The sequence below is a fragment of the Papaver somniferum genome, chromosome 1 (genome assembly GCF_003573695.1).
Source record: "Papaver somniferum cultivar HN1 chromosome 1, ASM357369v1, whole genome shotgun sequence".
NCBI lineage: Eukaryota > Viridiplantae > Streptophyta > Magnoliopsida > Ranunculales > Papaveraceae > Papaver > Papaver somniferum.
In genome coordinates, this window is record NC_039358.1 from 194,810,584 (window position 1) to 194,828,868 (window position 18,285).

Below are 18,285 nucleotides of genomic sequence, written 5' to 3' on the forward strand. Positions count from 1 at the left end.
GTATGGCATCGAACTGGTGTTAGCTTCATGAGCTGTACAAGACGATTAAGGCGAAATGGTGGTTGTACAGGGCAGCAAGGAATCAGTGATGTAGTGTTGTTCTTGGTGGCTGGTTTGTACTTCGAACTATTGATATTGATTGAGGTAATCTGGCAGCAACAAAGCATGGTTTCAAGATGGGTTGAATCAGCTGCTGGCAGCGATGGTGCTGTGAATTCCCAGCCGACACTAATTGTAGCAATGAGGCGTTATTGCAGGCGAAGGTTGTTGTCGTGACCTGTGAGTATAAATGGCAGGAAAGATCGAATCATTGAAAGCAACAACGAGTGGATATGGGTTGAAGCTGTTAAGGTTTTATGCCGTGAAGAAGAGGAGTTGTTGTTAACTTCGAACCTGCGATGGGAATGGATCTGTGAATGAGCTTAGACGTCAGTAAGCGGACAAGACCAGTTAGGTGCTGTGGTTCGAAGAAAAAGGCCATGAAGAAGTGTGTTATTGGTGCAGTGCCTTGCTGGTGATCTGGAGGAGTTTGCAGTCGAGAGCAAAACAAGGAGAAAGTGGTGCTGGTTGTAATTGGTGGATATTTGATTAGAGTCGATCGGCCGTGACCTGCTGGTGCCAACGGTGTTTGCATGGTAAGCTTGGACGTGACTGAGCTGGAGATGTTGGATTCAAGTCATCGATCGTGGTAATGGCTGGAGTTGGTTTTGCCGTTAAAAGAAGGTTGTGAGATAGACAGCTAGAGTTGAACGATGAGTTTGGTCTGAACTGAATTCTGGTGGTGCTTTAAGAAGTTCACGGGGTGTGTTAATTGGTTGTTTCCATGGGAGTTGTTGTGGCCGAGATTTTCAAGGATCAGAAGATAGGAGTCTGTGCTGGAGTTGCACGAACAGAAAACAAAAAGGGAGTTGGACTTTAGAAAGGCTTTCAGTGATTGAGCCTGGGCCTTGAAATTTTTCTAGGTCCAAAATGGATTCGCAGGTCTGACCTATATTTTGGGTTTTGAGAAGAACAGTGAGAGGAGAAAGCCGGCTACTGGAGCCGCAACTGAAGAGCAAAGAAACAAAGAGGGGCGCGGCTGAGATTTCTTGAGAGGTTTGTGACAGAAGAAACTTGAGAGGAAGAGAAGGCGGCCGCATGGTGTTTTGGAGCATAAGAAAAAGATACGACACGAAGGATTTTGGTTTGATCGTTTCTCTTTTGATTATTATTTTTATGGGTTTTAAGAAATTCATTTCTATGTATTGCTAGATTTCATAACTAGGGTTTTTATGGTTTGAAACTACATGTGTATTAGGCTACTTTAATTTGAATAATATAGCAAAAGACCGTTATGATTTGGATAGATTAATTTTCGAACTTTGTTTATTGATTTATTGAAAAATTAGTTGTTGCTTCACCGGTTTTAAAAACCTATGTGTTTAATGAATTAGTTCTACAAATATGTGTGTCTTATTATTTGATGATCCTTGCTTCGTTAAAATTTTTGATGGGTTATGCTTAGAAAAGCCATGTAGAATTTGTGAACCTATATTTAGTTTCGTATAACTTTCTCGCTGATGCAATTTGATGGCTCATGCTTGGATTTAGTCTTTTGATGTGCCATGCTTAGGGTATACCAGTGATATTTGCGACTCTAATACATATAATAGGTGATGTCAATAGAACGAACAATAAACACATATTCATAATTATGTTTCATTTCAGTATTTGCAAGGAAATAGTGGTGGATACCAATAAAACCCTGGTTACCGATTCTTCCATTGGATTCATTCTAGTAGTTTAGTTTTTACTTTTTTGTTTCTATCATTCCAAAAATCCAAAAACATTATTGTTGGTTAATTGATTGAGAATATTGGTTATTGGTATTTCCACCGCTCCTTGTGGGTTCGACCCGTACTTGCCTCTGTATACTAGTTAGACACCGTGCGATTGCGGTTATCACATATAGGGTTCTCCCGGATCCTATCAATTTTTGGCGCCGCTGCCGGGGAGCGGTTGTGGAATATTGTAATTGGTATTTTGTACATAGTTATTTATTTATTTTTATTTTTTGTACATAGCTTATTTTTGCTTTTATTTTTTATATATTTTCTTTGAATACCTTAGTCTGAAGAGCGGCGATTGGAATCAACAACTGGCCTAAAGTAAGTACTTGATATTCTCACAAAGCTTTTGCAGAGTGAGTTATTGGGAAAATTTTACTTTGTACTATGGTTTCCAGTGAGTTGACTTCCTTCATAGATTTTTGGAATCTTACCAAAAGAGCTGAAACGGAGGATTCATTTGATATTTCACCTGAGGAGTATGCATATGCACCTTCTCATTATCAAGAACCTGTCGAGTGTGTAAATAATGATTGGAATTATTCTCATAGGTATGATCATTCCGGACCTTGTGAAGGTTATGATCATTACCAACCTTACCCTGGTTATGAGCCACAATTTGTTAATTCCAATTATAATTCACACATTTCTCCGTTACAGTATGAGAGAGATGATCAATCTTATTGTGACCCATCGGCATCACAACTATCTTTGTTAGAACGCCTCAATATTTAAATTTCTGAACAGACCAAAGCTAATGAGTTATTTTTTGCCGAGCTTAGTAAAAGCCATGATTATATTGCTCAACTTGCTGAACAAACTAATTTATCGATTGCTCAACTAACACAGTCGGTAAAAGATATTGGCCTTACAGAGGAAACATGTTCTAATTTTTCTAATACTCCTGATATTTATGATGAAACCGTTTTAACTAATGAATCAATGTGTATGGAGAATGATGATGAATTTGGTAGTTGTGACCATAGGAATAGAGACATTGTCATACCAAGTGAAGGTGGTGTATTTAGTCCAACTCCTGATCGTGTTAATGATCACTCGCCTATTCAAAAGGATGAGTTTAGGATTGAGCACACCATTCTTTTAGATGGTGTGACATATCAGTGCTATAACAATGATGCTTATGAAGAATGTGTTAATTCCGAGGAAATCATAGTTAAGTCTGACGACTTAGAGACATTACACTCTATCTATAAGGTTTCTTTTAATCATCTTTATTGTGATATTCCTATTGATTCCTTGGTTGATGATGATTATGATGATGATTTAGTACAGGGTCACAAACCCAGTGGAAAAGTTCATATACCTAGAATTGTTAGCACAACTTTTCAGAAGATTCCTAATTTTGGATTAGAATTGCGTGCTTCTCCAGTATTACTAGATTATTTTGCATCTCGTGACTTCTCTTTGCCTGTGCATGTCTCCCGGATCGTTTCAGTTCCCATCCCCAGTGAACCACTTGAGTCAGTAATTCTTTCAACTGATTATATATCCTTTGCAAAACCTAGGTTTGAGGGTGGTTCTTTCCTTTAGATAGTCTCTATATCTTTATGTTGCTACAACAAGGATTTGAGGTTGTCATTGGTTGTTTATATTGTTCGCTGGGTTGATCCCCAAATTTTTAGGTTGTTGATATATGGAGAGTCTTGTTTGTATATTCAGTAGGTATATGTATGTTTTTGTTTCATTTTTATTTGTTTATTTTCGCATATTATGAATTTCCCATCTTAATTTTTACGTTGGATGACTCAATTACATTGAGGACAATGTAATGTTTAAGTGTGGGGGAGTGGTTAACTTTTTACTTTTCTTTTTTCAGAAATTTTCTTGCAAATTTATGACCAGCTGTTGAGCGGGTCTATTGTAGGTTTCCAGGTATATTATGACCAGCTGTTGAGCGGGTCTATTCTTTTGTTTTCTTATCATTTTCTTATGACCAGCTGTGTAGCGGGTCTAAAAAAACAAAAAAAAGTTAAAAAAAGATTAAAAAAAAAAGATGATCAGCTGTATAGCCGGTCTTAAAAAGAAAAAATTATTATCATAATGATTTTTAGGGCGATGACCAGCTGTGTAGCGAATCTTTTATAAGACTTTTTGTATAACCAGCTGTGTAGCGGGTTTTGTGTATGGTATTTCAAATTTTCATTTTATGACCAGCTGTGTAGCGGGTCTAACTCTCTCTTATGATATGATCAGCTGTGTAGCGGGTCAATTTTTTTGCCAGTGGTTAACTTTTCACTTTTCTTTTTTCAGAAAATTTCTTGCAAATTTATGACCAGCTGTTGAGCGGGTCTATTGTAGGATTCCAGGTTTATTATGACCAGCTGTTGAGCGGGTCTATTCTTTTGTTTTCTTATCATTTTCTTATGACCAGCTGTGTAGCGGGTCTAAAAAAACAAAAAAAAAGATTAAAAAAAAAAAAGATGATCAGCTGTGTAGCGGGTCTTCAAAAGAAAAAAATTATTATCATAATGATTTTTAGGGCTATGACCAGTTGTGTAGCGAATCTTTTGTAAGATTTTTTTCTATGACCAGCTGTGTAGCGGGTCTTGTGTATGGTATTTCAAATTTTCATTTTATGACCAGCTGTGTAGCGGGTCTAACTCTCTCTTATGATATGATCAGCTGTGTAACGGGTCAATTTTTTGTTTTTATCGGGACTAGCAAAATATAAGTATGGGGGTGTTGATAAGCACGTAAGTGCCACATTTTATACCCATATTTATATTAGTTAGGGCTCGATATTTTGACTAATATCACTATTTTAGTGCTTTTGTAAAAAGTACAAATGAATTCGATCATTCTGCAAATGAATGCCTAAGTTGCAGCTTAACGACATTTATGACACAATGCAACCAGTGTTGCTGCTTGCGGCACCAAAGCTAGGGATCTGAACTAAAGTTTGTTGGCTGGCAAGGCAACAACAACCCATGTGCCGCAATAGATTCCCATTTGATGGCCGGAGATATTGATTCAATCAACAAAGAAGATTCTGTCTTAAGCACGTGAAACGGCTAGTGGGCCAAGACAATTGATGGGACGTGGAAACTCTACCACTACGTGTTCTTGAGATACATAAGGAAATGATGGAAGAATATAGAGCCGTATCCACAGCCAAGTAGGTGCTTAAAGGGTCATTTGTTGAACGAAGTTATGGGTTTTGCTGGGAGTGAACTGCAGTTGTTCATGATGGCTGAACAAATGGGCAGAAGGCATTGGTGATTTTCATGGTAAACGGTAAGAAGATGGTGTTGTAGATTTGGCAGAAACCATAAGCGCAGTGTATGGGGGTTTGTATGGCATCGAACTGGTGTTAGCTTCATGAGTTATAAACTCTGTCCGATGTCTTAAGTCCGCGAACCTAGTCTGCGAACTTGAGAAGGTTATATATCTAAAGATGATTTCTGAACTTAATCTTAAAAGACTAAGGAATGCTTTTGCAAACCGTGGCTATTAAAGTTCATGAACCGATTATTGTGAATCAAATCATCTTTGCTTCAATTGTGTCTTGTGTAGTTACATAAGATTTCCTTGCAATTGAACAACTCTATTAACTAGTTCATTTGAGTCATTTGAACTAGTTATGGTGAAGAAGAACATGGTTAGTATGAAATGCTCTTATGGTTTATCTTTTTGGTTAGACTATTGTTGAACTAACAATGTACACGTTTGGGTGCGGTTAATAAACCTAGAAGCGTACAGTCATTTGTGTATGACAAGCTAAGTTTTCGATCTAACGGTTGATAAATATTAGCTTGAATCTAAATCAAGTTTTCATCTAACGGTGGATATTGATTGCTTTGTAACTAACGCAAAACTCTGATTTGAAAGACTATATATGGGGACATCTAGCAACTCTGCAAAACTAATCCCCACACCTTACGTATGATACTAGTTTGCGTACTAGAGTCGGTTCTCCTTTCACCTTTGGTTTTCTTCTTCTAAAACCAGGTTAACGACTTAAAGACTTCATTGGGATTGTGAAGCCAGAGCGATACTACTTTTATCGTAGTTGTGTGATCTGATCTTGCATATTCTATCGTACGAGTACAATCAGATTGATTGGATGAAGATTTAATATCTCCGATAGGCAAGATATAAAAAGTAATCACAAACATCTTCGTCTCATTGTTTGTGATTCCACAACATCTTGTTTCGCTACCATACGATTAAGATTGTTGTGAGGTGATTGATTAATCTAGGTTGTTCTTCGAATATAAGACCGCATTATCAATTGGTTCATGTTCACCTTGATTATTATCAAAAGACGGAACAAAAACTTTAGGGTTTTTCTGTGGGAGACAGATTGATCCTTTGATAGACTTGTCTGTGTGAGACAGATTTGTTTATTGTTAAAGCCTACGATTTTGGGTCGTAGGAACTCTTAGTTGTGGGTGAGATCATCCAAGGGAATCAAGTGCGCAGTATCCTGCTGGGATCAAAGGCGTAGGGAGTACAACTGTACCTTGGATCAGTGGGAGACTGATTGGGGTTCAACTACAGTCCAGTCCGAAGTTAGCTTGGAGTAGGCTAGTGTCTATAGCGGCTTAATACAGTGTGTGTTCAATCTGGACTAGGTCCCGGGGTTTTTCTACATTTGCGGTTTCCTCGTTAACAAAATTTCCGATGTCTGTGTTATTTCAATTTCCGCATTATATTTTTTTATCTTTAAAATTGAAATAATACAGGTTGTGCGTTAGATCATCAATTAGAGTAATCCAACCTTTGGTTGTTGATTTTCATTGATTGATCCTCGGATATTGGTCTTTGGTACCATCCGAGTTATTCCTTATATTTGATTAGGACTCGCTGATTTCTATTAGCTTGAGTAAATCAAAACAAGAGAGAGATATTAACTCCTTGAGATACTTTTACCTAGACTGAGTTTGACTGTCTAGTTGATTCTCTAGAAAGTATTTCGGAGTTAGTCCATACAGATTGTTAAGCGAAATATTGGGTGGTGTTTTTAGACCCCCGCTTTTTCAATACTTTTGAAGAGTTTCATATTAAACTCTTTGAGATAGTAAATGCTTCTTTCTCTCTTGAAAAAACTATTTCTGAAAAGTATATAGTGTGCAAAATTCTCAGGTCATTGCCATCTAGATACGAATCTAATAAGCATGCAATCATAGAGGCAAGTGATCTTTCAACTCTTTCACGAAGCACACTTGTTGGGAAGTTAAAGATCTTCGATCATGAATCATAATCTATTCAAGCTAAAGGAATCTCTTTCAAAGATGAAAAACTTCCAAAAGCTCCAGTAGAGAAAAATAGATTGTTGGATGATTCTGATGAATTGATTGCAGAAGATTCTGATGATGATGTTGAAAAAAAATTTATCACTGATCACAAGAGAGTTTCGATATCTCATAAAGAAAGGAAATAAGAGATTTTTGAAAGATACTCATCGATCTTCCGGCCCCATGATCGAGTTCCAATCAAGAACAAAAAGGATCAAGAAGAAGATGATGCCTATCAGCCGCAGTGCTTTAAGTGTAAAGGTTTTGGTCATATGGCTAAAGACTGTCCTAATCTTAGGAAATACACTGGAAAAAGGCATTAGTTGTAACTCTAGACCATACCTCTCATTCATATAATTCTGAAGAAGAGGAAACACCTAATATTGCACTAATTGTTAATTTGATTCCCTCTTGCTCCATTAGTGATTTACCATTTTAAAAATGTACATGCCTTCCGATGTTGAAGAATCATCTAATGGTAAAGGGAAAAATAACACAAAGTGTAAAACTTTCTCAAGAACAAGAATTGCTAAAGAGTGTATATGCAATTCCAACCAATCTCAGGAAACTTCGTTAATTCAAGGTAACAAGAAAATATATATAAATCATACGTTACTAGATCAAGAACATCTTGTTTGTTTTAAATCCCATGATGAGAGAAAATCTCATACTAACACCCTAATCGGTATTAGATTGCATCCTCACTGAAAAGACGAGGGTATCCAAATATACCTCAATCTAAAACTTTTCCACCTATAAGTCCTTTCTCCGAAAGTGACTGTCTATAGACTGAGTCGAGATAATACAACTAATCGGTTCACACTTCGTATGATCGTCTATGGATACGAGATCGAGACAATACGATAACAAGATAACTTGTGTGATTGACTATGGATACAAGATCGAGACAATACAACAAGGAAGTATGTTTACTTGATAATAGGTTCGGACTTAACCAAACACAATAGGATTACTATCAAGTAAATATGAATTAACGTTTGTGTAATTTACTTTAAATTATAATAACAAAAATTATAGTTGTGAAAAATAAAAGTAAATGACACAGCAAGATTTTGTTAACGAGGAAACCGGAAATGCAGAAAAACCCCGGGACCTTGTCCAGAATTGAATACTCTCAGGATTAAGCCGCTATACAAAATCAAACCAAGTTCGTATAATTGAGACCAAGCAACTAAACCTATAGTTCACCTAGTTCCGTCTGTATTCCCACGCCTCCAACTTGTAATAAGTTACATACTTGGGACAATTCCTTTGGTTTGTATTCCAAACAGTAAAGGAACAACAAATCTGTTCGGTAACAACTCTTTTCAACCAAGTGATATGAGTTCAACAAAAGGCTCTTCCGTTTATCCCAATAAACTCCTTTGTCAGGTCCTTAGATCTATCCAATACAACTACCAAAATAATTGTCAAGATTTTGCAATCAATACTTTTAATCACAAAGAATTGTATTGATGCCGATCTACTCAACTAATCAATCCAATCTACCACAAGGATAAACCGATTATAGTTGGATCCTCTTTACCCGAAACAAGTATTGTGCACACCAAAGATTATGAACCCAAATCAGAAATCTTCTTCGTCTTCAGATCTTCTTAGATCTTCAATAAACACCTGCACACAATCAACTTGAATCTCTTGTGATCAATCACACACAGCACGGAGTCTGTTAACAATGGATTATCACAAGACGTCTTTAGATGTACAAACAGTCTAAAGATCCCCGTCGAAACTTCGATCTAGTTTGAGTGAATCTTATATCAGAAGAGAAGATTCTCAAGCATAAACAAACTAGGTGCAATCAAATTTCAACAACCGTTAATCAATCAAATCAATCGAAAACAAAAGATAAACGACAATTATCTAGTTTCCCACCAACGGTACTAATAAATATTCTCAATCCCAAAGAAGTCTTTAAACTGAGAGGCCGTAAGAGATTTCGCCTAATTAGGTTACTTTCCTCTCCGAATAGGCGGCTCCACCAGTAACAACACAACTAGGTAGTTTTGCTGGCTCTGAGGATTAGTTCGCTCGAAATGCAAACTTTGATATTTATAGACCAAGGAAGTTTGGACAACAAGGAATTTCCAAAACCGAAAATATTCTCAAGATATGCAATAAATTCCAAATTCGGTTTCCATAATTCCTGGAAATGCTTTGTCCAAATATTGACCGAAATCTCTTAGAAAATCTCCAATTAGTAAATGCACATTACTAATTTTGATTTTCCAAATATAAAATTAAAAACCTTAACTAAAAGATTCTCAATTTATTTTCGATCCGGGATTCTCCTTTAGTTATTAAGGAATATCTTTGAATAATTAAAGATAAGCGTTACTACACATGTTCAAAGTATGTCGACATCTTTACTTTGAAAGTCCTTTTTCATACTTACAATCTTGGAATCGATTTGCCACACTTCCAAACAAGTTTAGAATTGGTTCTTCTGACTTCCAAGAACTATGTGATTGGTTATCCTATCAAATCACCAAACATGGGTTTAATGGTTCTACCTCCATGTGGGTACTAGAATTAGTCACACTAGTTACCAAAACTTGGTTGACTAGGTACTAGGATCGGTTCCCACATATATATGGTGTCTAACTTGTATTTGTTGTACATGTCCATAGAATCGGTTCCCAATTTCTAAAAACGTGTTGCACATGTTCATAGGATCGGTTCCCAATATCTAGAAACTTGTTGCACCTCTTACAAGGATTGATTCCCCTCTTGTGATCGGTTGCACATCTTACTAGGATCGGTTCCCCTTTGCCTAGAGTTGGTCATACCAATAACACTAAATCGATCATACCATCTCAAGTGATTACTTAAGATCGGTTTCTCTAATAAAAGTCATACCAATACAAAAGTCAGGCCTTGTGAATAGTTTTACCAAGAACATAAGAAAGTCATGAGCGGTTATACTAATCACACATATTGGTAGTTCAAAACATATGCAATGAATAACAATACCAATAAGCCTAGCGATTTCCCTTTCGATTCACAAAACAAGTTCATGAATTTACTTCCTTTAAACTAATGTAAAACATTGTTTCCTAGGATGAAATCTTCACCTCATACCCATACATAATTACAATATCATTCAAACGATTATGTCGATGTCTTATATACGAAGTTCAAAAGATAAGCGTTATACTTCATATTGTATTCCTTAATACTACGTCTAACTAGAGTATAATCATTTATAGCTTCGCAGTTATGTTTTCAATATGCACGACTTGAAAGATACGTTAGGGAATGAAAGAGTTCAAGTCAAATATTACTAACCTCAAGTGTAAGGATGATGTCGTCGTTGGAGCTCTGTACTTATTCACATTCTTCAAGTCTTCATGTAATACTTGTAATGTCTCATATCCTAATACTTTCAAGCTAACCTATACGAAGTTGACTCTAGTACATAATCAAGCGACTCTTTAAGTGAGTTTTGGTTCACTAAAATATGACAACCAAACTTGACATACCAACGCTTGGTGGGTTCAACCGATCTATGCTCTAACACTCACCTTGTGTGCCAATTATGCGTGTGAGGAAGCAAAAAATCAAGGCACTTATGTGTATATTATGGGAATAAAATCTAGTAATTGAAAATATATTTTAAGATATTCGTATTTGTAGGAATAATATATTTTCGTAAGTATGAAAAACATAAAAAGATCTCTCTAATTCTCTGGTCATTCCTTGTCCGAACTATGAGTCCGGATCCGAAGTCTTCTCTGGAAAAGGTTCTTGATCTGAAAGATCTCTTTAAGAATAAGTCTGCACCATCTCTTGATGCTAAGAAACCTAATAGAAAAATCAAAAAGAGAGATTGGCTTAGCAAGAAGGAAAGAGAGAATATGCTGAAGAAATATCAGTGTATTGAGATATTGACACAATTTTGTATTCAAGCAAAGACAGAATTACATGTACTTGCAAAGTCCTTCACGAAAACATCTAAACTGCAAGAAATTCTGGTCAAGCAACAAGGTTATCTTCTTGAAGAAATTCACAAGCTCAATACTGAAAGTAATAACCTTCCTTCCTCTAGTACTGATATGAAGGATTAAGTTGCTCATAAAAATAAGATTAGATTCTTATTTACAAAAAATAAACATCAATGTTTTGATTTATTTCAATTATTGTATAAGGTCTATTTTGAATAAAACTATCATTATTTATGAATAAAATTATTATTTTATAATTTTTCTTGTGATAGTTACTGATTACATAGCTTGTGAATGAATAATTATATTTTTGTTATGTGTATTCGGTTTATAGATGTCTGATTTCGGTTTTCATCAACCTTAATATTCGGTCTCATATGTTGTGACCCTTATGGTTTGTGTGGCTTTTTGATCTATTGGGATTAAGTTCTAGCCCATGTTGGTAGGCTTTATCAAAGGATCATAATGTGTTCTGATTGAAACTCATATGTGAAAAGTCACAATATGTTGAATCAATTTATGTTTACATGAGTTGTGTTTAGCATAACATATGTGTTTCGGATTTTCAACTTTTGTTATTGGCGCGCATTAGTTAAAACCGTTTCAACCTTTCTCAAGTAAATGTTGCTTTTGTTGTTGTTCTTTTGTCTTGTGAGAGGATGACAACACACTGGGGGAGAGTTCTTACTTGAACTTGCGCTTAATGATACATCTTTCCGGGGAGAAGAGGCTGCGGAATCTGAGGTAACGAATTTGTTAGTTAATCGTTTTCCTGTTTAAGAAAAGATTGTTTATACTGCATATATTTTGCTTTTGCTTGACAAAATTTCGTTACAGTTGTTATGTTCCATTACAGTTAAACCTCTATAATTTAATAGCCTTGGGACCACTAATTTTATTAATTCAAAGAGATATTAAATTATAATAATGTAATCAAACTACAGAGCTTTTGGTTGGAAGCCGAGCAACAATCTGAGCACCTACCCCTTTCTGAAAAACAACACCCATCCTATGAAAAATAAAACTACCTAAACCACTACCAGCGTCATTGTTGACTAAACAATTCTTCAGACGTTTATAAAAACAAATAAAATCTTCACTAAGATCCCCTAAAGTAGTAAAAGCTAAGACACCCAAACCAAAACCATGAGAAACACAATCAGACAAATATTTAGTACGTTTGCGCGAAATTTCTCTCGAAATAGCCTGGCATGGAATGAAGGCACAAACTCCATCACCAATAAAGGGTGAGACACCAGTGACATCCATACACACATCTTGGCCATTTTCCAATTGAGTACAAGGATATCTGATGGACGTAAATCCTTGTTGTTATCTGATAAAATACCCAGAGCCGCTTCTTTGCACGCAGGTACACCTGCTTTGTAACAGATGTCGGTAGCTACATAACGAACTAAGTCATGACGAAACTTGATTCCAACATCCTTAGCACAATGAAGCGCATGACCACCGAAAATGTCCATAGGTTTATTGCAACAAGAGCATAACCCACCTTCGAGGGACAAAGGAATACCAAGACGATAGCAAACTACAGCTCTGAACTGAAGGGGAACAAGGCATTGATCTAGCCCACTGATAAGAACAACCAAAAGATAATCTTGAGCATATTTGATCTGGTTGCACTGCTACAACATTGAATCTCTTGCAGATAATTATGGTTATCGATAAATTAATAATTTATTATTTTAAAGATAAATTAATAATATATTAATTTAGAGAATATTTTATATTTTATATTTTGCTATTCAAAAGGGAGTTGGAGCTCAACTTGTCGTTAGGCTACCAACAAAAAGCTTTGTGTAAACTTTTTAATTCATTTAGTTTTATATTGATAACGTCAATAAATTGAATTTGACTCATTTAATTTGAACGATTTGGAATTTGAAGTATTCTACTATTGACTATTGACAACATAAATAACCGTAATTAAACCATTTAAATTGTTGGTTGTCAACAACCATAATTAAGTGTTAGATTTGAACTTCAAAGAAAAACAAGCAACTATGGGTTCATATACGTATAAAAACCTTTTCAATTTTCTTATTAATAATTATTAATTTATATAATATTTGGGACCTATAAATACTTAAGGGATATTTTTGAAAGGTATTAAATTATTATATTGTCGACATTATTTTTTTTGCACTATATGCCCAAGAAGGGACCAAGAAATTCTATTATTTTAGCGAGATTATTATTTTAGCGAGTATTAATTTACATTGATATGGGCTCCCTAGGGCGAGCGATTGACTAATTTGGTTCTCTTTCGATATTGTCTCCCTGGGGCAAGCGGTTGATTAATTTGGTTCTCTTTTTTTCATTGATATTGGTTCCCTAGTGTGTTAGCTGAGTTTGAAAGAACCAAACAAGCTAAACTTATTCATTCAGTTTTAGTTTCCAAAGCAAAGTCGGTGAGTACTTCTGTTTTGAATACTAATCCAGATGGGAATATTAAATTGGCTAGAACTAAACTTCTTAATCATGGTAGGATACCTTTATCATCTTTGCCAATACCGGTGTGTGACGCTCTTGAGACTAGTTCTGAATATGTTTCTCACAACAAGTTTAACATCCTGGGTGCAAACTATGTGGGAGAATCTTCTAATAATCAGTTGCGTGATATTAATATGGTTGATGAAGTGGCTAAACGTGCTAAGCAACATCAGTTGATAGCTCTTCAAAACAGAATTAATGCTTTGAAAGATAATGATGTTATGTCTGATTCGGAAGATGAAACTAAATTGGGAATCCGTGCTAGGAATGGATCTTCACCAAGACTCAAGTCCTCCTCAAATACTTCTAATCAAGTAAAGCTAAATAAACCTCAAAATCCCAAGGTTTGATTATGCGGGTTCTCTATTGGAATATTTATGGAGTTGCTCGTGAGGCAGCTCAATGTAAACTTAGGGAGTTAATAAGAGATTTCAAGCCTGAATTTTTTTGTCTTGCGGAACCAAAGGTACACTGCTCGGCTGCTTTTGGCAACAGACTTCAATTTGAGGGTTTTTCTTCTCATGTTAATCATAATGCTACTGCTAATAGTATTGCTAATATTTGGGTTTGTTATTTGAATTCAAGAAATCCTTCTATAATCAATAAGAGTAAACAAGCCATTACTATTGAGGTTGAAGGAGTTCATATTTCTTTTTTTCATGCTAGTTATGTTTAAACTACTAGAAGAAGACTTTGGCAGCAACTTAATAGTCAAGATGATGTTACTCCATGGCTTGTTATGGGTGACTTCAACTGTATTCTTCGGCTTGACGATAATAAGGGAGGTTTGAACCAAGAACTTCAGCTATCAATGAATTTTCGGATTGGTTAGATGACAATAATCTTTTTGAAGCGGATTCTTTGGGTACTAAATTCACTTGGACTAATAGACAATCGGATACTGATAGAATTATTAGTAAGCTTGATCGTGCTGTTATTAATGCTGCTTGGCTTGCAAAGTTTGAGAATTGGCGGTGTAAAGCTCTTCCTAGGTAAGTTTCCGACCATTCGACTCTCTTGGGTTATCCTTTTGCTGTTCCAAGGCCTAAGAGAGCTCCTTTTCGTATTCAGAAAATGTGGTTTTTGCACGCTGATTTTCTTCGTATGGTTAGTGAAAGTTGGAATATGCATGCTCACAGGTCTCTTGACTTTATTTTTACTTATAAATTGAAAAGGCTTAAAGGTGTGATCAAGGAATGAAATCTTATGGTTTTTGGTAATATTAACTCTCGGTTGAAGCAAGATCCATTGAGGTTTGAATCTGCTGCTCTTCGTTCGGATGAAAATCCTAGTGATATTACTAATTTCAATCTTATGAAAGATGCTATGTCTAAGCTAAGTGAAACGCGTCTTCAGCATAGCACTATGCTTAAACAAAAATCTAGAAATCAATGGCTTGTGGAGGGTTCAAGCAATTATACTTTCTTTCATAATAGCATTCGTATTCGAAGAAGTGCTAATACTATTTCTGAATTAGTTGATGAGGCCGACATTACTATTTCATATTATGACCAGGTACGTGATCATGTTGTGCAAATATTATGAGAACAAATTCAATGGTCAGGAGTTGGACTATGAACTTAGTTTATTCGATTATGAGCATCCTAGCATCTTGGAGGTGGAGAGTCTTGCCATGGACAGAACTCCTTCTCCGGAGGAGATAAAACAAGTTGTTTTTGATTTGGGAGCTGACAGTGCTCCAGGTCCAGATGGGTTTTCTGGTTGTTTCTATCGTCATTGCTGGGATATTATTCAGGATGATTTGATCAAGGCTATTACTTTTTGTTGGGATACTGGTCATATTCCAAATGGGATCAATTCTAGCCTCATCATTTTTCTTCCGAAGGTAAGAGGTGCGAACACTCTTTGTAATTTTCGTCCTATTGGTCCTAGTAATTTTTTCTTTAAAATTTTTACTAAGATTCTTGCTACAAGGCTAGGTAGTGTTTTGGATAATCTGGTTTTTGAGGAACAGGTTGCGTTTATGGAAGGGCGTAATATCCATGAAAACATTAGTTTGGCTTCTGAAATGGTTAATGAACTTCACCTTAAGCGCAAAGATGGTAATATTGGCCTTAAGCTTGGTATTTCTCAGGCTTTTGATACAGTGAGTTGGGCTTTTGTGTTGGAAGTTTTTCGTAGATATGGTTTCTCGGAACAGTGGTGCTCTTGGATTCATGATATCTTGAATTCAGCTAGAATCTCTATTCTTTTGAATGGTTGTCCGGAGGGTTATTTCAAAATTAATAGAGGTTTGCGTCAAAGGGATCCTCTTTCTCCTCTGATTTTTGTCTTGATTGGAGATGTTCTTAGCAGAAATATTACGAAGCTTTTTTGTGATAAAAAGATGTCTCACATGGTTACAAGAGGTGGTATCTCTCCTACTCATATTTTCTTTGCTGATGACATTATGATTTTTTGTAAAGGCAATTTAAAAAGTCTTCATAACCTTGTGGAATTGTTGGGAAAGTATCAAAGAGATTCTGGTCAAACAGTTTGTCGATAAAAGAGCAAGATTTATTATGGTGGTGGTTCTTTGAGTAGAAGTACTTACCTTGTTGTTTATTTGGGGATGAGTGTTGCCGCTTTTCCGGAAAAATATTTGGGAGTTCAAATAATTCCAGGTACGATTAGATACCGTCATATTTCTAATTTGGTTGAAAAGATAAAATCTCAACTTGCTGGTTGGAAGGGTTTCTCCTTATCTTTTCATGATCGTATTGTGCTTGTTAAATCTGTCATTGCTAGTTATTCTATTCACAACATGGCTATTTACAAATGGCCTCGCAAATTTATTTTGCAATGTGAAAGGGCTATAAGGAATTTTATCTGGACGGGTGATTCTAATGTTAGCTGTGCAGTGGTAGTAGTTTATGACAAAGTTTGTTGTCCTTTTGAGGAGGGGGGCCTTGGCTTAGATCGTATGTCTACTAAGAATGATTCTCTTATCATGAAACTTTGGTGGAATATTCGTACTTCTAAGAAGAAACGGGCTGGTTTTCTTCGTGCCAAATTTTTTGGTAGGAATGGTTGTATCAAAGTCAAGGGGGTGAAGTCTTCTATTCTTCCGGGTATTAAGAAGATTTACAAGCTGGTGGAATCGAACACTAGAGTTTTCTTAGGTGATGGTCGTACTACTTCCTTGTATTATGATGCATGGTACTCGGATAGGTGTTTTGCTGACATCCTTAATGACCAAAGCCTTGATAGAAATGTGCTGGTAAGTGATTTTTGGTTAGCTGATCATTGGGAATTCCCTGAAGTGCATATGGATCGTATGTTACAAGCTGGTGTTATTGCAACTCAATTGCCTATTCCGAATGGTGGGGACGATTCAAGAGTTTGGATGCCTGATTATACATGCTTTTTTTCCGTCAGTTCAGCTAAAGATTTGATTCGTCAAAGATATAGCACCTTTGCTGGTGCATCTCTTATTTGGAAGAAAGAGGTACATCCAAATCTGGATGCTCAGAATTGGAAATTCCTTAGAGGCGCATGTGCTACTTTTGACGTTATTAAGTCCAGATTCAAAATTCAGCTTGCAAACAAGTGTAGTCTTTGTGGTTTGGAGGAAGAGACGCTTACTCATGTTCTTTTCCATTGCAGTTTCGCTGGCCGTGCATGGAATTGGATTAATGATACCTTTGGTTTAATTGCTAATGAAAATCTTGTGATTTCTGTCAAAGCAGCAAAAGGGAGAAGTACTATGGTGCGTGATCTTTGGCTGATTACTAACCTTGTCATCAGGTCAGAACTGTGGGTTGTTCGTAACAAAGCTGTTTTCGAACATCAAAAGGCTAACTGGAGCTTGTTTTTGAAGAGAGTGCTTAAGATAATTCAGGAGTATGTTGTTTGTCTTAAAGGTTGCATGAAGAACTGTGCTGGGGATGTCATCATCCTTGATTACTTCCGTGTTCATCATAGAAAGGTTAAATTTAGCGAGCCAATTGAATGCTTTTGGAAACCTCCGGAAGAAGATGAAGTTCAAATTTGCTGTGATGGTGCAACGCGTGGGAACCCTGGTGTTGCGGGTGCTGGTGTTGTCGCAAGAGATGCAATCTGTTCAGTCCTTGGAGCTATTTCTATTGGTTTTGGGATTACAATAAACTACTTGGCTGAACTATATGGTATTATTGTTGGTATGAAGTGGGCTGTTAGGTGGGGTTTCAGACGCATTTGCATAAGATACTATTCATCTAGTGTTGTTGAAGCTTTGAAGAATTCTAATCTTCCTTGGTTTGCTAGACAAAGGTGGAGGGCAGTTTCTAATCACTATGATACTATAAGGTTTATTCATACCTATAGAGAGGCGAATTTCTCGGCAGATGCTATGGCAAAAAGAGGTTGCCTTCTTCGTATGGAGGAGGGTCTACATCATGATGGAAGACCTGATTTTTTGCTTTCAGTTGAATATCCAAATGTTACTTATTTTCGTTTCAAGTAGTTTGCAAGTTTTTGGGGTTGCTGTGACCTCTTTTCTCGTAAACTATCTTTTGTAAATTTGTTATCTATTAATACAAATTTTTGACTTATCAAAAAAAAAAAATCAACTGAAGTTATAAAATTAGGTCTTTCATCATAATTGATTTCAACCCCATTCTCTAAATAACAACCTCGTTTAGCCATCACATCTGCAGCAAAATTTGCTTCTCTGTATGTATGAATGAACCGAATTGAATCATAGTTTCTACACACCTGAATACACATTTGCTTAGAAAACCA

General features: G+C 36.1%; 1 protein-coding gene across 1 annotated transcript; it reads left to right on the forward strand.

Moving 5' to 3' along the window:
• The first annotated feature begins 2,768 nt into the window (after positions 1-2,768).
• Positions 2,769-18,230, forward strand: LOC113356565. The gene is made up of 11 exons (XM_026599738.1): positions 2,769-3,041; positions 3,120-3,352; positions 13,409-13,907; positions 14,030-14,128; positions 14,264-14,348; positions 14,417-14,555; positions 14,607-14,670; positions 14,803-15,078; positions 15,128-16,057; positions 16,229-17,983; positions 18,201-18,230. The coding sequence occupies exons 1-11, from the start codon at positions 2,769-2,771 to the stop codon at positions 18,228-18,230; spliced, it is 4,383 nt and encodes a 1,460-aa protein (XP_026455523.1).
• Positions 18,231-18,285: the final 55 nt, after the last annotated feature.

Excerpts from the sequence above, each read along its gene's own strand:
- LOC113356565 (XM_026599738.1), top strand. The coding sequence starts at position 2,769 with ATGTGTATGGAGAATGATGATGAATTTGGTAGTTGTGACCATAGGAAT. Across the intron at positions 3,353-13,408 it reads ATATCCTTTGCAAAACCTAG|TGTGTTAGCTGAGTTTGAAA; the intron begins GTTTGAGGGTGG and ends TTGGTTCCCTAG. Across the intron at positions 14,349-14,416 it reads GCTTGACGATAATAAGGGAG|CGGATTCTTTGGGTACTAAA; the intron begins GTTTGAACCAAG and ends ATCTTTTTGAAG.